General features: G+C 43.2%; 3 protein-coding genes and 3 long non-coding RNA genes across 13 annotated transcripts in view; 3 read left to right on the top strand and 3 right to left on the bottom strand.

The window, feature by feature from the left end:
- Window positions 1–2,368, top strand: part of LOC119025639 (SH3 domain-binding protein 4) — a 105,959-nt gene extending 103,591 nt beyond the window's left edge. For 2 of the 3 annotated variants that reach the window (XM_037109396.1, XM_037109397.1), the window contains one exon: window positions 1,277–2,368. In XM_037109396.1, the coding sequence (XP_036965291.1) occupies window positions 1,277–1,501 (225 nt within the window). In that variant the 3' untranslated portion in view covers window positions 1,502–2,368. The remainder of the gene's footprint in view (window positions 1–1,276) is intronic. The other variant, XR_005076872.1, reaches the window with a different exon arrangement.
- A 3,769-nt stretch (window positions 2,369–6,137) lies between these two features.
- LOC119025649 lies at window positions 6,138–10,198 on the top strand. The gene is made up of 2 exons (XR_005076889.1): window positions 6,138–6,346; window positions 6,477–10,198. It is a non-coding gene; the product is annotated as an uncharacterized LOC119025649 (long non-coding RNA).
- A 2,277-nt stretch (window positions 10,199–12,475) lies between these two features.
- Window positions 12,476–13,789, bottom strand: LOC119025648. Its single transcript, XR_005076888.1, has 3 exons — window positions 13,151–13,789; window positions 13,008–13,054; window positions 12,476–12,885 (listed from the first exon to the last, which is right to left on the bottom strand). It is a non-coding gene; the product is annotated as an uncharacterized LOC119025648 (long non-coding RNA).
- Window positions 13,790–14,301: 512 nt separating this feature from the next.
- Window positions 14,302–25,307, top strand: LOC119025642 (ADP-ribosylation factor-like protein 4C). 6 transcript variants are annotated; one of them, XR_005076877.1, is made up of 4 exons: window positions 14,436–14,785; window positions 15,673–15,796; window positions 15,937–16,083; window positions 16,337–16,478. XR_005076877.1 is itself a non-coding variant. In XM_037109414.1 (3 exons), the coding sequence occupies exons 1-3, from the start codon at window positions 14,519–14,521 to the stop codon at window positions 25,226–25,228; spliced, it is 576 nt and encodes a 191-aa protein (XP_036965309.1). In that variant the 5' UTR covers window positions 14,302–14,518; the 3' UTR covers window positions 25,229–25,307. The 6 variants fall into 6 exon arrangements, 3 of the variants coding, with proteins under 3 accessions (XP_036965309.1, XP_036965306.1, XP_036965307.1); XR_005076879.1 differs by having other exon boundaries at window positions 14,440–14,785; window positions 15,999–16,083; XR_005076878.1 differs by having other exon boundaries at window positions 14,441–14,785; window positions 15,986–16,083.
- LOC119025647 lies at window positions 16,343–18,016 on the bottom strand. Its single transcript, XR_005076887.1, has 2 exons — window positions 17,739–18,016; window positions 16,343–17,226 (listed from the first exon to the last, which is right to left on the bottom strand). It is a non-coding gene; the product is annotated as an uncharacterized LOC119025647 (long non-coding RNA).
- Window positions 18,993–25,927, bottom strand: part of lrch1 (leucine-rich repeats and calponin homology (CH) domain containing 1) — a 251,315-nt gene continuing 244,380 nt past the window's right edge. The window contains exon 18 of the mRNA XM_037109404.1: window positions 18,993–19,966. Within this exon, the coding sequence (XP_036965299.1) occupies window positions 19,919–19,966 (48 nt within the window). The 3' untranslated portion in view covers window positions 18,993–19,918. The remainder of the gene's footprint in view (window positions 19,967–25,927) is intronic.

Raw genomic sequence — 25,927 nt, 5'->3', positions numbered from 1 at the left:
TACCTGCTAAATATGCAGCCTACCGCCGCAGAAATACAAACCGAGTCAAAAAGCACATGTGGAGTCCAAAGTTAGTCACTCTCCAGGGCCGGATTCTTCTTAAGGCTCTTGTTGACGAACTCCAGAGCCTGGTCCGGGTCTTCAAATCTGTGGGTCTGGCCGCTAGACATGGTGATGTGTAGAGTAGCCGGGTACCGGAGGCCGAATTTAACGTTAGCACAGGCATGGAGCTCCCTCTTCACCTGGGCGAAAGCCGCCCTCCGCTTGGCCACAGTCGGTGTAAAGTCCGGAAAAATGTGCACCCTCTTCCCGTTGTGCAGCAGAGGGGCGCTCCGTCCAGCGTGGCGGAGAATGGCATTCCTCACCTGAAACTGTGTCACCCTGATGACCATCGGGCGTGGCGGCTCTCCCTCCTTTGGTTTAGCACGCAAAGTGCGGTGAGCCCTGTCGAGCCCGGGCATCTCGTCGAGTCCCAGCAGGTCCATTAAAAGTTTGGCAATAGACTCTGTAGGTTGGGGACCCTCGGGCAGACCCACTAGTCAAATATTATGCCATCTAGAGCGTGCCTCCAATTCTTCACATTTCTTGCCCAGAGACTCCACCGTAGCAGATAGCTTAGCCATGTTCACCTGCATACCAGTCAGCTGGTCCGAGTGCTCATTAGCGGAGCGCTCCAGGTCACCAATAGTTCCACTTTGCAGGGAGACTTTTTCCTGCAGCGGTTTGAGAGCTCCGATATGATTGACTCGAATTTTGCCACAATTTCAGTTCGTTGGTCGTCCATCATCACCTTAATGCTACGTAGCATCTCCTCATTAGCACCCGGCCTCTCAGGTGACTCGGGCTCCGAGGGCTGGAGTTGCGGCCTGTTCCGACCTGACTTCGTAGGCTCATTTTTCGCCCGAGAGCTCGACATTAATGCGGTTCCGACTCTCAAGATGCAGGTCTCTTAAAAAACGTTCAATCACCTTAAAGTTGCAGACAGACGAGAAACTTAAAATTACATTTAAACTATATTATAATCACATTCCTGAGGAGCAAGCGAAAAAACATGTCCTACATCGTTCGCGTCTCCACAGCGCCCCAGATCAATGTATTTTTTAAAAACATAATTTGTTTTTTAATTTGTTCCATACACAAAAAATAGAACAACTCAGAGTACATTGTTAGTCTGTAGTGAAGACAATATCTGCTCTGTCATGTTTAGGGATATTCAGACATGTCAGTGTGTCAGCACATCATGGGATGTTTGTTCTCCTTCTGCCTCTGTCTGCAGGCCATGTGGAAGCCAGCATATGACTTTCTGGTCACGTGGGCTGCTCAACTCGGTGATAGCTACAGGGACGTAATCCACGAGCTGCACATGGGTTTAGACAAGATGAAGAACCCCATCACCAAACGTTGGAAGCACCTGACCGGCACGCTCATCCTGGTCAACTGCTTGGATGCCCTGCGGAGCTCCGCCTTTAACCCTGCCGCTCAGGATGACTGTGCCATCTAAACTTTCTCCATCATGACTTGATGCAAATCCTGCTGGTGTTCCCCACACCAGTTCACCTTTCTCTTCTGGAGCATTTTTAAAGTTACAGAGTTTAAAATGCCGGAAATCAGCTGTCTGCTCACTTTAAATGCACTACTGCTGTTGTATGTTGTTTTGTTCCTCTACCGCCACCTTGAGCTCCACGTACCCAAGAGAAAATCAGTGAACTCCCCATGTTTGTGTGGCTGCTGGCCAAACAGCACAGTGCCGTAAGTGCTGAAAGTATTCATAAAGACTCTAATTATTGTACTTGTCTTGCATAATTATGTATTTTTGTACTCTTGTATGGCACAGCATTTTTAAACACTTTGAACTACTTGGTAAGAACTGTGGATTATACACCAAAAAAAGATACTTTTTGAGGCTGAGACACTTTTTGATATTGTATCCTTGTTACCATAGCCTTGTCATGTGTCAGATCTAATGTATTTATTTGTAAATGAAAAAGAAAAGTTCCTTTTTGTTTCTCTTCTTCAGGTTCCTTCTCAGCTCAGAGATCCAAATATTCTGCTGTCAGTCTGATAGTTCTGAGAACTAGCACTGCATCTAGTCAAGTAATTGAAAAGTAATTTGACAAAAAGTTAGAACTCCTTTCAAAGTTATCAGTGTTTTAGCTAACTTCCTGTTGGCTTTGCAGTTAGTAATCTCTGCTTGTTCACAAGCAGATAAGGCCTTCCCCTTTTGTTATTCTCAGCCTCACCCACTGTTTTGTCTAAGTATAGCTAACTGTATAATGTGTACGTGGCACATCCACTCGTGAACTTAAAAAGATTTGTGACTGCATACCTTTGTGGAAAATAAATAAAATGTAAATATTTGTAGACACCATTTATGAGATTGTGCTTGCTTTTTGGCTGTTCTGTACTTGTATAACTTGGCATGGCGCTGTAGTAGGTGGCAGCCTGTTGCAGCAGCTCCCATGGGTTTCCAAGTTTTTTGTAGGGTTTTTGTTTTTGTAGTTTTTTTTAGTAGTTTTTTTGTATTTCTGTTTTGATTTTCATTGCAAGTTATGGCAACTCTTCTCCGGTGACCGTGAGAGGATGGACACTTTCCTTTTTTGAACTTTTGCAGCACATTTGTGGCACTTATTATGATGTTCCTGCTAGCCCTAGCAAAGGAGGGTCAGGAGCGCATAATTGAGCGCATTGTTAACACACGTGACCAGCTGATTGCACTGTGTAAACCTGCACTGCTGTGTGAACCTGCACTGCTGCCCGTAACAAGGCCTGAGGTCCCGAAGGAGCTGCGGAGGAGACACTGGGGCTGCAGAGCCATAGTGAAACAGAGGGCGAAAAAGAGGAGACATAGACCGGCTGTACCAAAGCTCGCCATGCTGATAAAGAGTCAGAGGGAATATCATGAGTGCAGTGTGTTGTGTTTCACAGAGACATGGCTTCACTCACACATCCCGGACGACAGCTTGGCAGGACCTGGCTTCAGCACTGTTCGGGCGGACAGGGACGTGATAAACAGTGGAAAGAAGACAGGAGGAGGGATTGCACTGTATGTGAGTGAGAGGTGGTGTAATCCCCGACATGTTCACATGAAGGAACATTTCTGTACCCCGGACACTGAACTGCTAACTGTTGGGATGTAACCTTATTATTTACCCCGGGAATTCACGTCTGCCAACATTATCTCTGTACATTCCTCCTTCAGCTGATGCAGGGGTGGCCTCATCCACTCTGCTGTTGCCCAGATACAGACGCAGCATCGCCCTTGGCAGATCTGACCACAACCTGGTCCTGCTGACCCCAAAGTATATCCCTCTTGTTCAGCAGCTGCCTGTTCACACTAGGAGCATGAGGAGGTGGATTCAGGTGGCTGCTGATGCACTACAGGACTGCTTTGAGTCGACAGACTGGGATGTACTTGTTGAGCCACATGGAGAGGATCTTTGACAGCATGACCAACTGCATCACTGATCTTTGGATCACTAGTGACCTGAAAAGCCCTTCTTAACAAGAGGAAGAAGGTGTTCTGGTCTGGAGACAGGGAAGAAGTGAGGAAAGTGCAGCATGAACACAGGGATATTCTGAGGGCCTGTAAAGACACCTACAGGAGGAAGGTGGGGGCCAAATTCCAGCAGAATGTGAGGGATGTGCAGACTGGAATGAAGCCGATCATTAGATGTAAGGTGCTCACCTTACAGTCATCAGACAGCCTGGAGAGGGTAAAGGAGCCTTCTGTCGTATCCCTGACACCTCGAGACCCCCACACACCCTCACTGCCCCATATGCTTCCTCCCCTCCCCCCTCACTCCCCTGATGTGAGCTCTCCTGTGCAGCACCTCTCCTCCTCCTCCTTCTCCTCCACTCAAGACACCAGCACCCTTCCCCGCATGACTGTGGGGCCATCCACGCAAAAACGCTCTTTTGTGAAAACGCACACGTATTGCATCGTTTTTGCCGACCGTCCAGACGGATCCTGAAAACACACTTTTTTGAAACCAGGTCTCAGGATGGAGAAATCCAGAAACGCAGCCCTCATACTTTCCGAAGTGATGACGCCATCGCCCCTCCCCTCGACCTCTTGCCTCTGACCTCTGAACCCTGCGACGTCTCATTACAACAACAACAACAATGGCAGACTACGTGCTTGTGTTCATGCTGCAGAAGATATTGAGCCTTTCTTGCAACTTACATGCATTGTAGTTGAGTGTGAGTTGCAGCAGCAGCACGACCTCATTACCGGTCCATACAAAAGATTCTGGTTTCCTTGCACTAGCCATCTTTCATCATTCTTGTTGTGTTCAGTTTTTCCGTCTACTGTCTGTTTACAGCACGCAAGCTTAATGCACATGCTCCGTGTCTACTCCGTTTTTGGTGAATGTCACGCGCCACCTATAGGCTTGGAATATGAACTACAGCATTTTCAGTCATTTGGTTCATGTGGAAGCAAATATTAAAACGATGACGAGGAAGACAGAGAAAAAAAAATAATGTTTTTGCCGTGTGGACGGGGCCTGTGACTACAGGCCGGGTTAGGAGACAGCTGGAGAGACTCCACCAGTGGAAGGCTGCAGGCCCTGACGGTATCAGCCCCAGGATCCTGAAGACATGTGCCAGCCAGCTGTCTCCTGTCCTACAACACCTGTACAACCTGAGCCTGGGTCAGGAGAGAAAACCGCACGTCCTGCCTGGCTCCTGTTCCAAAGAAATCGACACCATGAGACCTCAATGACTACCGACCAGTGGCTCTCACATCTTACGCAATGAAGGTGCTGGAGAGACTGGTTTTGGCCAACCTGAGGCCGCAGGTGAGAGCCCTTCTAGGCCCTCGGCAATTTGCTTACCAGCCCCATTTGGGAGTTGATGACGCTGTCATCTACCTGCTGCAATGAGACCATTCGCACCTGGATGGTGGAGGAGGTACTATGAGAATCACATTCTTTGATTTCCCCAGTGCTTTTAACACCATTCAGCCACTGCTACTGGGGAAGAAGCTGCAGGTGATGGGTGTAGACGACACAATGATCTCCTGGATAACTGACTACCTGACAGGCAGGCCACAGTTTGTCCGTATGGGCTAGTGTCCTGTCTGATGCAGTGGTTGGTGATACAGGAGCTCCACAGGGGACTGTACTGTCTCCTTTCCTGTTCACCTTATACACCACTGACTTTCAGTACAACACCGGGTCGTGTCACCGGCTGTTGCTGTGTATGTATAAGGGTCAAAGACGTGACGCTTGCTTTTTCTGCCCGACGGAACTTTTTACCTAATAATAAACATTAAAATGAATAAAAATATAACATGTATGTCTAATACCTTCCTTATACATGTGGCCTCTCTTATTTCTTTAAACATGTTGGTTATTGGTCATTTTCTGCCATCTGAAGTGTGAAAACATCATGTGGGGTGACGTGCGGCCTTGACTTCTGTTTGGACAACTGGTTTTAAATCACATTAAAACAATTTAAATCCTTTCCCTATTTGGCATAATTGCAAACTTGTTTTCCATTTATTGACAAAGTTGTGAAGCATTTGTACATACATTTCAATTATAATACACAAACAAATCTTGTTCGAATATGTTCATTGTCTGAAATATCATCTGGGGTGACCATCAAGAAAATACAACTATGAGACTTTTATTTTGACAATCATCTCAAGGAGGATGTTGCATCAGCCAGCCACACCCTGAGGGTCCCAGAGAGACAACTTGCAGGTTAGTGGTCTCTCTCATCTTTACAAATAAATCCTCTTTTTAACTGCTGCAATGTATATGTCACATTTGGATATCATGTGGGGCGACCACCCTAAAACTGTGAACTGTGAATAATGAGTTTTATTCGCAAATCTATATTTTGAAGGTAAATTTGTTAGAGATATGTGGTGAAAAGTAGCTAGCTTGGATTCTATAGCTAACCGTTGCCTGTTATATTTGATTAAACTTGAAAACATCATCTGGGACATCCGAGCATCATGTGGCGACCCCCGCCGACGGTTTGAATGATAGATAATACATATCCTGTATTTGTAGTTCCTGTATGCTTATGTTTTCATTCATGATGTACATTTAGTTATTTGTTTTAACATAACTCTTTCTATATTTCAACTTATATTTTTCTAAATTTCAGAGATGACCACTTCTTTTTGATTGTTGTGTCTTTATCAGAGAAATTTGTGAATATTAAGCATCCATTCTATTTTTAAGTTCCTTTTCTAGCTCTATGTATTTATAATTATATAACTTTTTTCTAGATGGCCCCACTAACAAGCAAACAAAAGACAGCTTGCTACAGGCAGCGGATCAATGCAGACCCTGCAGGCAAGAGCTGACTATCTTGCCAGGAAAAAAGAAAGGTAAAAATATATAGATAACATGCAGTATATCTTTCTCATGGCAGGCTGTATTTCAAAATGTCATATCACATAAGTATGTATGTTATTTAGGCCACCAGAATCAGTGACACAGTATACATTATTGTTTCAGCTACAGAAGAAGATACATGAAGTCAGATGAACTTTCAGAGAGAGAGAGGAAGAAACAGAAAGCCAAGTGGAAGGCTGCATCTAGAGGTTACAGGGAGAGGAAAAAGATGGAACAGGCAATGCTGGAACTGACACCACCAATTCTAGTTAGTATAGAGGTTGATGAGCAAGAGACTGAAGGCTCAGAAGCGTAAACTATGTGAGGAGAACCAAAAACTGAAAACAACTAGCAGAGATGAGAAAAGAACAGTAAAGAGCCAGAAAGAGTGAGGTGAGGCCTAAAGAAAGGGCATGGCTGAGTGAGAAGTTCAAGCCCAAAGGAAAGAAAAAAGTGGCAACACAGCAAGCAGTTGTTAGTTTTATAACAAGAGATGAGAACAGTTGCCTTTTACCTGGGAAAATAGACACCATCACTAAAAACAAAGTAAATTAAAGCTGCAAGAAGCGATGAACGGGCCCTCGCAGGACGTGCACGTTGAGCTGCGGCGCCGTCAGACTGCGCACTCACCTACTACTTGCATATCACAATGGGGAGAAAACAAGCAGTAAACTTCATGACAATTGGACAGCATTTGTCTGACTTCCTGTGTCCAGTGGGTGGTGCTATGGATATGACACAGTTTTGATGCAAAAATACATGTAGGGCGCCTCCCTCTACATTCCTGATAGATTTGGCGCAGATTGGACATTGAATGGTGAAGTTACAAGGACTTGATGCTTCATGGCAAAGGATTTAAATGAACGGCACCACCGCGGCCAGCAGTGACGTCAGGCGGCGGCGCCGTGGGATTGTGCGCTCACCTGTTACTTTCACGTGATGCTGAGGAGAAAACAAGCAGTAAGCGTCATGTCAATCGGATGATGTTTGTCTGACTTTCAGTGTCCAGTGGGTGGTGCTATGGATATGACAGAGTATGATGCACAGATCTATTCAGGGCGATTTGGCCGAGATAGAAAATTTTATGAAAAAGGTATGAGGACTTGATGCTTCATGACGAAGGATTTTAATGGCGGGCACCGCTACGGCCAGTAGGTATGACGTAGGATAAAGATTTTCCTAGCGTGTCATTGGCATGGTCCGAGGAGTATACTGACTGACTGTGAAGTCTGTGGTGTCCAATCTGTAGGAGGAAGACGTGAAAGTATGATGTACGGAAATATTTCAAGATGGCTGCCAAATTCAAAATGGCCGACTTCGTATGGATGTGTAGATGTATTCAGGGCGAGACTGTCTACATGTATGAGTAATTTGGTGGAGCTGGGGCATTGCATGTGGAAGTTATAAGGACTTGATGCTTGACAGCAAAGGAAAAAATGGCGTCGGACGTCACGCCCACCAGGTATGATACAGCTGAAAGATTTCCATAACTTTTGTTCTTTAAGGCATTAAGATGATACTGAGTGAATGTGAAGACTGTGGTGTTTAAGCTCTAGGAAAAGATAGTTTTCAAAGTAGGCATGAATTTGTCAAAAACGCCACCACAAATCAATATGGCTGACTTCCTGTTGGACTGAGAGTGTGGGTCCAAATGGGCTTTTTGTGCATCCAGTCATGATGAATGTGCGGGCCAAATTTCGTCCTTCTATGTGCTTCTAGGAGGCAGGGCATCACAATAGGGGGCGCTACAGAGTTCACAGGTGATGACCATGCCCAGTGACAACACAGATCTGTTCAGGACGACTTCCTCAACATTCCTGAGAGATTTGGTCGAGATAGGAAATCGTATGAAGAAGTTATGAGGACTTGAGGCTTCATGACGAAGGAATTTTAATGGCGGGCACCGCCACGGCCAGCAGGTATGACGTAGGATAAAGATTTTCCTATTGTGTCATTGGACTAGTCTGAGGAGTATACTGAGTGACTGTGAAGTCTGTGGTGTCCAATCTGTAGGAGGAGATAACTTAAGCATGAGGATGTTCAATATGTCAAAATGGCAGCCAAAATCAAAATGGCTGACATAGTCTTGATGCTGAGATGTGTTCATGGAGACAGCCTTCACACTAATGAGTTTGGTGTGGTTAGGAAATTGTATGCTGAAGATATAAAGCCGTGATGCTTGATGGCGAGGGAAAAAAAATGGTTTCCACAGAGTATGACGATAGAGTATGAAGATAGTTTTCAAAGTAGGCATGAATTTGTCAAAATTGCTGCCACATATCAACGTGGCTGACTTCCTGTTGAAGTGACAGTATCGGTCCCCCCAGACTTTTTTTTGCGCATGAGGAATCTGCATAACGAATTTCGTGCATCTATGTGCACCTGGAAGGCAGGCAAGAACAACAGGGGGCGCTACAGAGCCTGCTGGTCATGCCCACACCCAGTGACATGAAACTGTCAAATGTTTCGCCAGATGTGACGTACACTCCAAATTTGGTGAGTTTTGGGGTATGTTCAGGCTTCCAAAACAGCAGTTAAACCACAAAAGAATAATTCTTTCTCTTTCAATTACAATAAGGACCTTAATATCAACGACGCGTGCTTACGAAGCCACTTAAAGAACTACATACACTGTACAACAGTGAGATGGAGAAGAGTCTCCGCCTATCTTACAGGCAGTTCAACCGAAAACGGCCCTTCTATGTAACAGAGCCAAAGATCCAAGATAGGGAGATGTGCATGTATAGAACATGAAAATGTGCACCTGCCGGCCAACAAGCTCTACAGCAGAGGAGTGTTAAATACAAAAAGCATCTCTGAACTGCTGGGCATGATAGTTTGTGACACCAAAAAGAGAGCCTGCATGGATCGCACTTTTGCCAATTGCTGCTTTGAGACCGAGAGCATCACACAAGTCACCTCGGAGCAGTGGAAGAGGGTGACATCCACTAATGGAGAAAAAACATTTTCTAATGTGGCCAAACAGACCCAGACCAGAACCATAAAGGACTTTATGGAGCTTTTCCATCAGAAACTAGAAGCCTTGGCAGTCCACCAGTTCAACTGGCTGCACCAGGCAGAGCAGTTCCACCTCCTCAAACAAAACGTCAGAGTGTGAAACTGTTCTGCACATCGAATTTTCTGAAAACTATGCCTGCAAGCTAAGCACAGAGATCCATTCCTTTCACTTCGGAGGCAGTAGACAACAGGCTACTATTCACACGGCAGTCCTGTACACTGTCCATGGAACCAAGTCTGACTGCCTTCGCTATGATGAATGGGCAGTGTGGGCACATCTAGAGCCTATCTTGAAAGAGCTTTGGGAAACCTTCCCACAAATCACTACCCTCCACATTCCGAGTGTTGGGCCTGTTACACAGTACCGTAACAAAAATAACTTTTGCTTGCTCAGTACTGTGCCTTTCCTCTCAAGATTCACAAATGTGACCTGGAATTACTCAGAAAAATCCCATGCAAAAGGGGCCCCAGATGGGATTGGTGGGGCAATAAAGAGAGAAGCGGATCTCTGTTAACAGAGGAGGTGGGCTGCAGACACCAAAGACACCTGACGAAATGAGGCTACACTCTCTACTGGTGACAAGTGAGATGTTCACGCTGTCATTTCAGAACCTGAGCCAGCAACCTCACGCCTCTCAAAGTTGACCTGCCAAGACTGGGTAAAGTTCAGAAATGCCTGGGGTTAAAGATATGCCTCCAGATTAAGCCTACAATGTGTCTTGAGTTAGGAAAATGCTAATGTTGTTATGTTCAAGTGTTTAATGAAATAGTAAGGAAAATGCTAATGTTATGATGTTTATGTGTCAAATGAAAATGAAATGAAAATATTTATGTACTGATTCTTTAATCATTTTTTTTAAATTTGTCTCAACTCTGTAAATTATTGAATAGCCTTGCTGCCTGCTGTTTTTCATCATTTTGGGCCCTAACCCCCCCCTATTGGCAATTCTGTACTAAATTCAAAATTTAATGTCTATCAGTTTTGGTTCAAATATTAATCATTGGTATATCATGCATACATGGATACTATCTGTGTTGTGCATGCACTGCATGCTTTGACACCCCCACAGCCACTTTTTTATTTTATCTATCTATCTATCTATCTATCTATCTATCTATCTATCTATCTATCTATCTATCTATCTATCTATCTATCTATCTATCTATCTATCTACCTATTCTGCTGTGCCTAGACTTTTCTCTGTCTATCCCCCAGCTATTTCATTCCCAAAAGAGGGGCGTGTGGCAATTCTGGACAGCTGTTTTTTTTTGTTTTTTTTTGTTTTTCTTCCTTCATGGGCCCCTGATGTCGTTTGGGCCCCGGTGCCGCCAATACTTACACCACTGACTATATATTTCCAGACCCACTGCTGCTGTGACAAAGTAATTTCCCAGTCTGGGATCATTAAAGTAATTCTATTCTATTCTATTCTATTCTATTCTATTCTATTTCCCTGTAAAAGCACACATAGACCCAAACATCACAGTCAAGAGCTTTCTTAATCTCAAACAGAAGCAATGCATTTTCATCTTCTACATATTAACAGTGGTCAGTTTGAGAAAAACCTGTGTTTTGAACATGCTCTGATCAAACTTGTTGCTGCATGTCACCATGATCCAGTCAGACAACGCGACTCTCCAGGCAAGTACAGCAGGTAGTCAAAATCCTTCACCATGCCAGGGAGTCTGGTTCTCTCAAGTTCAGAGGAACTGCCATTGCCATATTCCCAGACTTTTTTTAACTTAAGGTCAAAAACACTTAAGTGTTGAGGTTGGGAATAGGTCTACTCAAGCATTTCTAGCACAACCCATAGGGATCACAACAAATACCAAAATCATGTACCTTCAAACCCGTTTGACATAATTTAATGCCGTCATCCCATATCTGATGACACTTTCCATCCTGCCTGATAAAATTAAAAAAATGATGTTCTGGCTGACACCAAACACCCTTAGTGTGTACCCAGAAACCTGTAAGATGTGACCTGTAAGAGAAAATGATGCTGAAATGTACTGAAAGCGGAACTAAAATCAACTAGAACTGCAAGCAATTATGAACGGGGGCCAAGCCCCCCTGTGTGACTCGGACCCCGCGCACCGCCAGAGCCCATGGAAGTTGGCCTCAAATGACGACGGGCTTGGGGCAAAAGTAAGGACACAGGCCAACATCTGAGCCATGGTATTCGCTGTAATGGGAAGTGCACTGGCAGTGCAAAAGGCTGAATGTGTGCCAATTTGGATTTGTTGTACTAAGCCATGTCCACATTGAGCAGTAATGACCACCTTCAAGATATGGCTTCAGGATTGGCCCTACATCATACTGACCAAATTTTGTAAAAATTGGTGTAGCCGTTCAACAGATATAAATTTCCCATCTTTTTAGCGCCCCCCAGTGGCCAAAATTCGCCAAATTCGGCTTATCCCTTCCCAGTGTTATGGCAACCAAGGAACTCAAATTTGGTGTTAATAGCATTCAGTTTGACCAAGATTTACAGTTTACATTTTTATAGCTAGCTACAGAAATTTGTTCGCTAATAACTTGCACATTTTTTGACCAAGCAAAATTCTTTTGATAACTTTAGATCAGGTCCACTTGAAGAGTGTACATGCAGTTTCATGCAGATTGGACAAAATCCCAAGCAGGAGTTCGAAAAAGTAGGTTTTCCGGTTTTTGCAATTTAGCTAAAACTTTCTAGGCAGAAGTGGGCATGGCCACTGATACAGCTCCATTCAGAGAATCTGGGGATACAAGGTTTTTGAATGTGCGGGAGTTAAAGGCAAAAACGCATTGGCAGACTGGTGGCTTTAACTTCTGTTGTCATGAAATGCTTTGGAAAATACATGGTATCCGTATTGAAATCTGAAATTCTGAACTAGATCCACTCCAGTTTCACTGCATGAAAAGTGGGATTTTCGTCCCCATAAACACCCAGAAATCTCTCTCTCTCTCTCTCTCTCTCTCTCTCTCTCTCTCTCTATATATATATATATATATAAAAATGAATATATATATGAATGAATAAATTAATATATATATTCATTTATTTATATTTATATCATCAAGGACATGAATGAATTTACTGAGGAAAGGAACATTTGCCAGGAAGGTGTTTATTCAAAGAAAGATCTTTATTAACATAGCGCAAACACACCACAACTATATACAAAGCATAATCTGCCCACACAACAAACGGGAAGCTCACAAGAGGCCCAAAATCCTACAGCACCGGAAAGTGTCTGTTTGTGGCCTTAGAGCTGCAGGTAGCTGGAGGCCTTCTGTCTGATAGGTCCATTTTGCAGACGTCTGTGGTGCGCTGTCCTGCACTTCAGAATCCCCTCTACTCTTGACTGCAGCGTGGCACAGAGCTCGGTGAGATCCCGGCTGTGAAAGGACGGAGGTCGCACAATCCATCCAGACACCCCGCCATCTTCCTCATCAGACATCAGGTCTATGGCGGCGCACTTCCGAAGGTCCACCTCATCCTCATCTAGCACTCTATCTCGCTTCCAGCAGCTGTAAAAGCAATCAATAAAGACAACCAGTACTGTGCAATGCACTGCGTATGGACACATCTATTAATGCACCTGAAAAATAGTGACACTGACCAAAAACAGATCTAATCTATTAAGTCTTACCCACTTTGTTCTTGTTCTTGACTCCGAGCTGAACTCCACACAGCTTCCTGTGATGCAAGATCTGGTTGTTTGTTGTCCTGCATACTTTTTTTTTTTTAAATTCTGGCAAAATCTGTCTTTTAACAACATAAGTCGTTACTTACATGACTGTGTTTTCCTTATGCGCCGCAAAAAAATCCGTCTTCACAACCTGGAACATTGGACAATGAAGCCTGTAGTGTTGTGTCAGTCGCGAACGTGTCGTTCGAACGAACGCATCTTTTGAGTGAACGAAGTGAACGGAATCACTTCATGAACTGATTCGTTCCTTTCTCAGTTCAGTTGAGCTCAGCCACGAGCATGCCGGCCAGGAGTGGTACTGCCACATGCAGCATGCAGGTGGGGACTCACTCGCCTGCACACAGAGAGCTGTGAGGACGTGATTCATGTTCGCGCTGTGATTCGTTCATGCTCCAGCACCCCTAAAAAGGGGCTCAGCACCCCTAAAACTTGGAGTAAGAAATGATGTATTTCTAAAATTTGTGTTTGTCTTTGACAAGGTTAAATTATGTCCAAAGCATACTCTGTAGTTGGTGGTTTAAAATGTATATGTGAAGGATAAAAATGAAAACACCCCCGCTTAGCAAATGGTATCATCCTTTTCTCACGCACTACTTCTCCTCTGTACCTGCACTGCTCCGCAGCCCGACTGTCATCCAGCACGACAACATGATTATTGTAGGTTCAATATCGCGGGCAAATGGCGAATTTAAGTTGCACACAGTGAAAGCACTACACCCAAAGTTATCTTGAAATCAATTAGTATCATCATTACTCGCTGAATCACTGGAGACCGATTTAGGGACCGTTATTAAATTACTTTGCATAAATATATTAATATAAAATAATTGCAATATCTTCCATGTCATGTAACCCAGTGACTCCAAACCAGCAGCAGATTGTATTAGCAAATTTGACGAATGAGACACAGCTCTCTCTACTGTACTTTAGTGCTTCCTCTATTTTATATGAATATTAATATGCAGAAATTATGATAAGAAAATAATGGTAAAAAAGTTCTTTAATGCTCAAGAGGTTAACATATTTTTTAAGCAGCAATGTCAACTTCTACACTATTTTGATCACTATCACTACTTAGATTCTGATTCTTAAATTCTGAAAATGATTTTTTTCCCTTAAAAATCTCACCAGTAGTCACCATTTAAAGGGGACATATTATGCAAAACCCACTTTTTCCTTGCTTTACTATGTATAATTGCATATCTGGAGTGCCTCCCAACCCCTTAAGAGTGATTTAGGACCTCTACGTCAATGTTTTGTAAACAGGCGGAGTCAGGAAATGTGTCTCTAAAAGAACCATTTGGATTTCACCCGCACACTTATGTAACAGTGCGGGTGATTTGAATGCTCCGGCCCTCACGCTGGATATCTCCTCCCATATTACTGCGGCTACCTGAAGGAGGATCCGCCATTTTTTCGCTTCACTTGTATGCGACAGCCTAACCGCAACCATGTGCAACCCGAAAGCCAAGCACTCCTGCTCTGTCGTCGGATGCACGGACACTCAGGTTTCCCTACATCGCCTCCCTACCAATGAGGATATCAGAGCGAAGTGGCTAAATTTTATTTTTCAGGGAAACGTCCCAGCTTCACTGAGCAAAAGCGTTGTTGTCTGTGCCAATCACTTCACACCGGACTGTTTCAGCAACCAGGGTCAGTATCAGGCTGGACTGGCAACGAGATTGTCCCTCAAAGATGGAAAGAGAAAGAAAGAAATTGTAAGTATTTTTAAAAACAGTGTTGTTTGTGTTACTTTGGCTGTTTAGCACATGAGCTAACGCTAACGGGTGATGTAAATATGAGGCTGAGCTAACGTTACAACAGTGGGCTTACTGGTCTTAGGATTCACGGTAATGTTAATGTTGCCTAACCTTAATTTGTCATATCAGCAGTCATGACAGTGAACTGAGAAATTGAATTGGCATATTGAGATTTGATCGCTTCTAACCGGCCGGTAAACCACTAAAATGTTGTCCGCGGACGACGAGCTAGCTAGCGCTGCTCGGCCGCGCTAGCTAGCCATCGTAATGTTCACACACTGGTGTGAAATTGTCTCAGTTGTTCGCGGACGGAGAGCTAATGTTCCGCTGTGAATACGCAGAGATGGCGGTATGAAATGCTCTGTTATTCACGGCCAGTGAGCTACGTTACGTCAGTTAGCATGTTGTGCTAAAGGCTAAAGGACAGTGTGTTAGATGCCCAGGAGCACCTTGGCAGTCGAACGACTGTGTGTTGATATACACATAACTACGTGTGTAGTGTTAGCTACTGGTATGAGAGACCCGATCGGACAGTACCAAAACTTTATCTGCAGTCAAGCTATCATTACTTTGCTTTGGAGCCTGAGACAGGGGTTACCTGTCTGCTGTGCTACGATTAATGTTAGTTATATGAAGGCATGGACACAGAAAATTGACACAATATGTATTGCTCACTTACTAAATCTAATGTGAAATGAGGAATTTGCATGGGTTTGCTCGGATTATGATTTGCCAGAATTTGCCTTATCAAATGGATTGTTTTAATCATCATTTCTGTCTACATAGCTTTGTTTTATGTAACATGAGAAACAGACACATAACATATTCCTTCCTTTTGTGTTTAGCCAAGCACATCTGTACAGCAGTCTGTAGTGCATCATGTTGCCTGCCAGACAGACCAACCGGTGAAATGCACGGTTGGCACACAGCTTTCCATGAGAACTATCCGGCCTCACTTGAGAAGCACAGGTTTGTTGAACGAAAGCATATGATGTAATGTTAGTCACTATGTTACTCTAATATGTAATTTTGTTTTACTCTGTTATGAATATGGATTGGTGGACAGCTGATTATAGTTTAGTGTGTATATTATGATTTTAACACCCAAGACTCTACCTGGCTGCCCTGCATTACAATGAAAATACTGACTGACCGCAGGCAACATCTACAGGTGGAGAGCTTCTGTACAGTCAACTTCCCCAAATCTAAGCATGGAGAATGAACTGCAAAGCCTGTGAAAGCAGAGCCAACATTCCGTAAGTTTTACAATCTTTTATTTGAACCCCACAAATAAAAAATAAAGATGGACACACAGGCAATAACACAAACGGTTTAAAATAAACACAAATAAAATCTGAATTATTTTTTTGATGGTTTTCAAAATAATAAATAAGGAGAACATATAAATTAGGAGAAATACGAAGAGACACTTGACAACACTGTAGCACAAGGCTTTTTGGTTCTAGTGCATTTTCTTGTAAACATTAATTTTTGTTTATTGCACTGCAGACTACGTTGATGCACTGTTGGACCTGATCTTCAAGAAGGTTTTCCAGGACCCTGGCCCATATGTGAACGAGGTGCTGAAACTTACTATCCCTCTCAGCCAACCCAACAAGCTGGATGTTATAGCCAGTTACGTGCCAAGGTTCAATCAAGGACAGGACTGAACCTTCAGCATCAGGGAACTCTGCATGAATCCTCAGCACCACGCAGGCAGGCAGCACAGCTCTCACTCTTCGCCCCAGAAAACACCAGCACCAGCTTACAAAGCTTCTGTAAGGCTAGGCTCTATGTTGGTTGGATACAATTCAGCAGAAAGTCAGCACTGAATGTTCACATCCATGGCAACTGGCAAGTTTAACTGTTCCACTTTAGATATATTTTGTATGTCTACAATTGTTTCTTGCAATAAAACATATCTCCCAACTGTTCTGTGTGTTTTCATTGTTTGATATGTAGTTTTCATGTTACCAAGTAAAAGATAGTAAAGATAAACTATAAGCAATGTAAAACAGAGGAAGCAGTTATGTACTTCATAACACTTTTGCAATAAATTTATGGGCCTAAAAAGCTTACTGCACTATTCCCCTCAGACGTAAAGGTCCGTAGTCTGCCCGATAAATGTTCAGTGCATTCTGCGGTGAAAACACATTCAGGCAGACAGGTTCTAGGCCAGGATGGTCCAGCATGCATGATGGTTGCTCAGGAAGCTGCTGTAACTTAGTCTTTGTGTAACCTAGAAGTTATGAAAGGTAAGTGAGTGACAATGGATTAAAGAAAAGAGACTGCAAAATAACAACCTTGTTTGCCCAGTGTTCACACTTACTTGTTTTATTTCAATACAGCAGATATTCTCGGGCTCTGTAGGCACTTGTTCACAACTGCCACAGGAGCACCTGTTTTTAAGCAGAATTAATATCATTCATTGGAAACTACATAGCCAATCAATCACATTCTTCTTTTGTAATATTTAAAGTTTATAAACTGTTGGAACCGGTTCAAAAACAATTCTGCTAGTAGAGAGGTGACGGGAGGCTACTGTGGCTTATTAAAAACTACAGTTGTTGGACATTGCTAGGTAATTACAGGTCGTCCCTGCAAATAAGAGCAGGTTCTCAATTGACTTACCTGGCCACATAAAGGTAAATAATAAGGCGGGGTTACGCCTTTCTCTCGTAACGGCAATTGCTAAATTGCATCCGTGTTACTGCAACTGCAGAGCAGTAAACGCCAGTCGAGGTTTGGCTAAGCTTTGTTATGTAAACACTCGGGGCAGGAGAAGGGGGTTGTTATCTGTAACAGCACGGGGCAGACGCCTACTAAGCCCGTAAAACTTCCGTTTGTCTATGCAGTAACAAGTAACAAGTAAGTCGAGGTAAAAAAAAAAAAAAAAGAGTAAACTACTAACCACTGAGAAACATCCATGTTCATTCTTGGCTGCTGAACTTCTTCTGGAGCCTCTTGTTGTTCTGGGTCGGACTCCGGCTCGAACATGTACGGTTGCACCGCAGTTTGTTGTCCGGCGGCCATTTCTTCCGGTAACTCAGCCGTTGCCATGGTCACACAATGCCGCCCTCACGTCTTCCGCAGGCAGGGAGAGGTGGGCGGCGCAAATACATCTTTGGGCGGTGCATGTAGTAGCTCATTAGCATTTAAAAGGAGGGAGGCACTGAAACCGGCCGCCTGGAGGAGGGCTGTAAGCTTTTTCGACCAAAGCATGTTACTAACATTTCATTTAGACATCAGGGAACCATGTCAGGAAGCAGAAATGAGCATAATGTGTCACCTTTAAAGGGTTATTTTTCAAAATGTTCCCCCCGGACCCCGCTAGTGTTGCTAGGTTAGCAACTCAGAGAACCACTGCTTCAAAACAATCTTTCTCAAAAATGTTTTCATTCTATTTTGCCCTTTGCCAATCATACCTATGTAAAAGTGTTGAGCTAAAGAAACAATTGGTTTTGAAGTTAGCTGGACCAATGTTAAAATGTTAATTTTCAATAGACATATTTTTTGTTTTTGTGAGAAAAAAGGGTGGATGGTGGTAGTTGGACTCATTGGGTGCTCAGCACCCCTGAAGCTGTGGCCCTAGAATCGCCCCTGATTCACGTTCAGTAACCGTACTGCTAAAATTAGCACTGTGTTGCTAACATCCATGTAGCATCATGTTAAGTGATTTTACTGCACAGTAAAAGTCACTCACGTTCGCAAACATGATTCCCAGCGACACAAATCATGAGTGATTCACGTCCTTGGTGATTCACGTCCTCAGCAGGTCGTGAATCACGTTCACTCACGTTCACAAACATGATTCACGTTCGCTGACTACGTGAATCACCTTTTGAGCTGTCACTCACTCATGATTCTCGTTCACATACTGTGCTGACAGTGGCCGTGACAGCACTGATCTATATACATATTTACCATTTTTTTTTTTTTTTGGCCCATTATGACAGGTAGGCCATACAGACAATATCTTCGCCGTTCAAGTTGACTGAATGAAGTTATTACAGCCCTGTGGCTCTGCAGACCATGGATTTTTATATGTTTATATTTTGCTTACTGTTTGGATGTGAAGACATTTTATACAAATTTAAAATTAATTTGCTTTTAGAATCATTACTTGGTCTGAATTTAATTCTCAGTCTTTGAATTAATTGTTTTGCTGTGTGGGATAATGGTCACAGCTATAAGAACAACGGTGTATGTCATTCATTTGGTTTTCTGCGTTTAAATATCAACTTGATAAACTTGTATTTAAATCTATTCATTAATACAAAACCTTTGCGACTTCATGGTGTTGCTCTTTTCAACCATAAGATGGCGTCGTTGCCCGTGATTGAGTCAAGAAGCTCGCCATGGACACAGTGGACTATACATTGTTTTTTGTCGGTCAGGACACATACATGCCTTTATGCGTTATTACACTGTGTTACATTTGTTATCTCGGGTTGCTTTTCTCTTTGTCATTGAATTGAAAGATATTACTGATTGTCTGTAACGGCAGCCTGGCGCCGTTTTATTCCACAGATGTTGTTCTGAACACTCATTGCAGCAGATATTTTTTTTTAACTTGTAGTCTGTGTGTGTGTGTGTGTGTGTGTGTGTATGCGTGTGTGTGTGTGTGTGTGTGTGTGTGTGTGTGCGCGCGCGCGCGCGCGCCACATGTCCCGGTGGGGTGGAGCTCTTGTTCTGCGGTCTTGTTGTTGTGCAGCTGCAGCGGCAGTGCCGACTGCTTTCTGAATCGGTGTCTTCTTGGTGGACGTTATTTTCCCGGGTCGACCACAATCTAAGGGCGAAGTTCGGATCCTGGATGGTGAATGTATTTGTTTAGAGGGAGTTTGACGGTGGGGAGGACTGGACTGAATCACTAGAGCGGATACAGAGGGGGTTTTAAGGCTGGTAAAGCGTTGTGTTCCACGTTGATCTTTCTGGCGCTGACACCTCCACACTTTCCCGAAGCAGTGTTTTGACACCGGAGCTTCTTGTCGCCAAATGGATATGAGTCCGTGAGGTGATTACTAATGAACGACACTGCGTCCTGTCGAGGCGCACCCGTCTTCCGCCACCGCTGAGGGCCACAGCACATAGTCATCCAGACACCGGCCCTGCTTCGCTGCGCACCTCCCCACTCTGGACCTGAAGATTTTAATAATAACAATTGTTAGTATTCATGAGCGGGATCTGAGCACCGGTTTGTTTTCCAACACAATTGCTGGATATAACCTTCCAGCAGCAGCAGGAAAAAATGGGCAATAGCTTCTCAAACATCTCTGCCTTCCAGTCTCTACACATTGTCATGCTGGGGTTGGACTCTGCGGGTAAGACCACAGTTCTTTATAGACTCAAATTTAATGAATTTGTCAACACGGTTCCAACGATCGGATTCAACACTGAAAAGATCAAACTGAGTAACAGCACGGCAAAGGGCATCAGCTGTCACTTCTGGGATGTGGGAGGCCAGGAGAAGCTAAGACCCCTTTGGAAATCCTACAGCCGGTGCACTGATGGGATCATTTATGTTGTGGACTCTGTGGATGTCGACAGGCTGGAGGAGGCCAAGACTGAACTGCACAAAGTCACCAAGTTTGCAGAGAACCAGGGTACACCACTGCTGGTCATCGCCAACAAACAGGACCTACCCAAATCTCTTCCAGTGGCAGATATTGAGAAGCAGCTGGCTCTGCACGACCTCACCCCCTCCATTACCTATCACATCCAACCTGCATGTGCTATTATAGGTGAGGGGCTTCATGAGGGTATGGACAAACTGTATGAAATGATCCTGAAGAGAAGGAAATCGCTAAAACAGAAGAAGAAGCGGTAACAGCTGCTCATTCTGGGGACAGTGTTTCAGTTCCATTTCAGAATCAGTATTCCTTTATTGTCCCACAAACAGGGAAATGTGTTTGCCACAGCATCCAAACGAATATTACAAAAAACACAACAATAGTAAAAACTAAACAATATAATTAAAAAGGTAAGAAATAGAATAGATTTGTATCTACATATAAACATGATATTGTACAAAATTAACCAGACCAGCAAACCAGAAATTAGTTTTGTATAGTTGTATTGCACAGTGATCAGTGAGGTCTATATGGAGCAGTGCTGGTTGTAAAGTCTGACAGCAGCAGGAAGGAAGGACCTCTCCTTCACACACTTAGGGTGTATCAGTCTGTTGCTGAAAGAGCTGCCCAGTGCTGAGATAGTGTCCTGCAGGGGGTGGGACTCCTGCACCAGCAGTGATGACAGCTCGTCCATCATCCCTCTCTCTCCCACCACCTGCATTGGGTTGAAAATCTGTGTTTGGCCAGTGTTGCCCCATTTGTACTGTGTGTTGATTTTTTTAAATATCTGGATTAAAGCTGGTAAATGCTGGGAAGCCATGGATGACACTTTTGCATACATGAGGCCACTCCCATGTCTGCAGGATATAAACTACTGAATAAGTTAACCAAAAAGACTGGTTGAGAAACTTGAAATGACTCTCCAGGTCTCCACCAGAGAGGAAGACAAACGGGCTGGCCTGTTTATCAGCTGCTTTATCATGGACTTTGAAGACAGTTTGACTTGAAAAATTGCTGTCGGCTATTTAAATGGGCTCAAAAATGTGTAGTATTGCTGTGTGTTTATGGATGCCATGCTGACTGTTCTTTTAGCATTGAAGTAGCCTGTCCTCCACATGGTTCACTGAGAACAGTGCTCACTCTTTTACACTTTTCATATCCTAAAAAAAGTACAAAAAAAAGTCAAACAAACTGTGTCCATAAGGGAACAGGCCCAGGTGGTTTATGTACTAAAATGCCAAAATCAAAGTATTTTTGGAATATTAAATTTTTTTAAATCCACAGTTTGCGTTACTTTGTTTATTTGCATGTGGACTGCAAAGGAGCTGTGAATGTTGATCTGGTTGAATTCTTTAGTCAGGTGGAGATCAAACGGAGAGGTCAGAGGTCACAGATTCCATAAGGCTCAAAGGCTCTGTCTAATATGTTGAAAAGGTCTCAACGCAGATTTACTGCAGTCTTCTGCACCTGAAGTGAGCATTTGGAGCCAGACCAGGGCTCGTGGGTGAAATGTATGGATCTGCACTGGTGCAGTGTGCAAGTGCACACAGTGGCCCTCATTTATCAAACGAACGTACGGCAGAAAACCGTGTGTATGACCATTTCCATGCAAGCTTTGGTATTTATTAATCTGGACATGAGCGTAAGTACGATCAGATCTCACGTCAGGTCTGAGCTTGTGTAGGCAAATCTGAGTCTGTGGATTTGTGGTGCAGTCTGAAAATAATTATTAAACAAACCTCAGCTGTCATTAAGCATAAGCAGTCACATATTTAGAACAGATCAAAACAGATTCTTAAAACGACTAAAACAAAATAAAAAAAAGTAATTTAAAAAAAACCCACGTTTTTACTGATACCACTTTTTTGTAAAATGAAATATGATAGGCTAAATAGCCTAACATGACAACTAATTAATGTAATACCTAATAACCCTGCTGGCAAATCCTGCTACAGAGCAGGAGCGCAGATTCAATAGTGCACACACATGGGTCACAGTGGAGCCGCTTCAGGTTGCTGAGGGGCAGGTGTCTCTGTCTCGGACCAGCAGGGGGAACACTGCTGCATACCCCAGAGAAAGTGTGCCACTGGTCAGTTTTGCACAACATTGCATTAGTGACCAGAGTGCCTTTGATGTGCCGGCACTGCCAGGATGCCGATCTCCATCTCGGAAAAGTTTGTCTTCTTGCCAGTGTTTTTTCTCTTTTTTCTTTGACCTCAGTGGGTGAGGCCTCCGAACCAGGAATATTTAATGACGATCAAATTCAGCCTCCGCATTTATCAAGACCTGATCATTCGTATGCTGGGATTGGTCAGATATGAATGTTTCATAAATCACACGTGTGTCCTGTCGTATGACCATTTCTGCGCTCAGATCTGTACCCGTTTTCACGCAAGATTGATAAATGAGGGCCAGTGTGTTGACTATATTCAGAATAAGAGTAAGAATAGAATTCATATCCATCACTTTCTTATTACTGTAGACACTTATTTTTATCTTTGTTGTAGACAAATACTCCTCTTTTCTTCTCAGGAGAGGAAACATGTCTAGCTGCTGAGTGAATGTGGGCTAATTCATTCAGAAAATGGTTGAATAAGGATTTAGATTTCTGCTCAGATGTCAGGGGTTAATGTCAATCTTTGCACATTACCGTATTGATCCGAATATAGGATGAGGTTTATTTCTATGAAAATAATATGAAAAGTGGGGTTGTCTTATAACCGGGGCCTAACCCATGCCGATTTGTCTGGTTGCTACACGATGTAGTGGCAAATATAAACAGGGTCATGATCATGCATATACATTGATTTGAGAATACACCTTGCAGTTCTATATTAACAGGGAATTTGAGCCTGATGTAAGACCAAGGTTTGATGCTCCCTTTATAATAAAAAGGCTGGAGTGGGGGAGCAGCTGGTGCAGCTACAGCTCACTCAAGGCCACAGATAGGGGCCTGGGTGAGACACTTTGTAGGCCTTATGGAAGTCAGACAAAAATGAGAATAGTAAGATGACAGTCTCGCGTGATCATGATGGGTTAGGGTTAGGGCACTGGTGACCTTGACCTCGAGTATAAAAGAGGGTGATCGGGGGAGATTTCTCAGTTGCCCCGTGGTACCTCATGGATTTATAACTTCTTCTCTTGGAATAAACACCTTTTTGGACTGAAGACTTGCTGCCTCGCCTCTGATTTGGATTTAGTCTCTGAGCGGTCTTGTCTCTAATTTGGACTTAGTCTCTGAGCTGTCTTGCCTCTGGTTTTGGACTTAGTCTCAGAGCCGTTTCTCCTCAGATTTGGACTTTAACTTTTGAGCGGAGCCACAGGGTGGAATAATTGGACAGATAAGGAAGGTAGTCTCCCACTACAACGACCGCTATGGCAGAGGGTGCCAGCTTATTGTAGAGACGTCACTGACACTGTGGCTGGGGTTATCTGTCAGTCACAGCGGAGGAGAAGTGACAGGAGATGAAAAATGGAGAGGCATGGTGATTGTACAGAGCAAAGTGGATCAAAATTGGGGCAAGTTAACAGACATCTGCAGTGGAGTTATGATGATGATTTTAAGATAATGGTGGTCAATGCAGCAGAGGCGTCAAAGGCAGCCAAGATATACGGAGTTATGGAGTGTAACGTCTGAAGATGGCGGGTCCAAAAAGACCATCTGAAAAACGCTAACAGTAAGAGAAAAGCTTATCGTGGTCCTCAAAGCAGCTGCTTCCAACAGACTGACAGGAGGGTATGTGAGTTTGTTATTGAGAAGCGAAATGAAGCCATGCCCATTACCATCAATTATTAGAATTTCTGTAAGCAAAGTAAATTTTGGTTATCAGAGTCTTTTTCTTAAGATTAGTCTTCAAAAGAGGTGTCGTCTTATAATCAGGCTCCTATATTCGGGTCAATACGGTAGTTACAAATTATTATTTTTACAACCTGATTAGCAGTATTAATGTGAGGAAATATGTTTCTGCAAACCGCGGATTTGTTGAAATTCTGCATTCTTTTTTTAGGGGAACCTTACGTTTTTTTTTTGGGTTCAGTTTTATGTTTTATGTTGTGACAATGCTGTTACTGCTCTGGCACAAGAAAGCAATATGAAACATGTTGTAGGTATGTCTCAGTAGTAGCCAATGTATGACTCATACAAATGTAAATGTATCAGTGGTTTGCAGAAACTTTAACAGCCAACATTTTCTCCTGCTGACTGGGCTGTTTTTTTTTTGTTTTTTTTTTCCTTTAGGTCAATCTGCTTAACGTTTTCTCCACTAAGTGATGAACCAATTTGGTTCATAAAATGTTGAAAAAATTGAAAATACACACCACCAATTTCCTCAAAGCTCAAATGTAAATATTCAGATAAGGAATTTTGTCCGACTAACAGTCCAAAACCCAGCAAGTGTCCTTAGGGCAGATTCCCTCAATCATAGTTTCTCTCTAGTCTTAACAGTCTTAATAGTCTTAACACTATAGGCAATACTCAATTATCACATAATTTGCTGTCATGAACATTTTCTTGACCTCACTGGTCTCTCTGGATTTAAATGTATCCTGATTTAAACAGTTGAAGGCCCAAACATGCCAAATGATCCAATGATAACCTTTTTCCACATAAAGCAGATATTTATCAATTGTTTGCTTATCCATTTCAGGGTCACGGGTGCTGGAGCCAATCCCAATACTGACATTAAGGGATGAACAACTCTTCACGCTCACGCTAACGTTTTGCCTGTGTTTGGATTGTGCGAGCTGGAGTATCCAGAGAGCAAGTATCCAAGCCCATGCCCCAACCAGTTCTCAAACCCAGGACCTTCTTGCTGTGGGGCAACAGCGCTAACCACTGCACCACAGTGATGCTGGAAAAGCAGATTAGAGATGTCATAAGTCTGATGATGATTATAAATGTGTGTATCAGAGCATTGTGTTATCTTCTTTCCTCGCCCATTTATCATCTCATGGTGTGCATTTGGCGGGGCCAAACCCCTGAGTTGGGAACGCCACACAAATTAAGACATTCTTTTAAAAGCTGTGTGGTTGACCCAGAAAAAGAATAAGAAATGCACTTTTGGTGATAATGGGCAGAGACAGTGAGGTCAAACAGGCCTAATTATGTAATTAAGTCTTTATTCAGACATGGTGTGTCATACATACTCACAAAGGCTTAGAAAATGTTTGAAAATACTACTTGTGTAGTAGCCTAAACACATGTTTAAAGGAAGCACGCCAGTTAGAAGGGTGATATAACAAAGGGACCAACAGCAAGCTGAAATTGTTTGTGTGGTCACTTTATTGATGGAAAGTTGTATAGTTGCCAGTCAATGTGTGATCACTTTAATTCTTGATGTTATAAGGTGGACCGCGTAAGACACGCTCACATCTCCAACACAACTTAAACCCTTTAGGCGCCGGGGTTTATTTTAAAAAATACTAGATTTTGACATCTAAATTTCAGAGGGCTCTGGCTTGAAAATGGTTTGAGATAGAGACAAAGTGTAAATGAGACAAATATTGAGAATGACCTAAAGTTTATCTTGGG

Source organism: Acanthopagrus latus, chromosome 9, assembly GCF_904848185.1.
Source record: "Acanthopagrus latus isolate v.2019 chromosome 9, fAcaLat1.1, whole genome shotgun sequence".
Lineage (NCBI taxonomy): Eukaryota > Metazoa > Chordata > Actinopteri > Spariformes > Sparidae > Acanthopagrus > Acanthopagrus latus.
The sequence above is the reverse complement of the archived record's forward strand: the minus strand, read 5'-3'. Positions and strand labels throughout refer to the sequence as shown.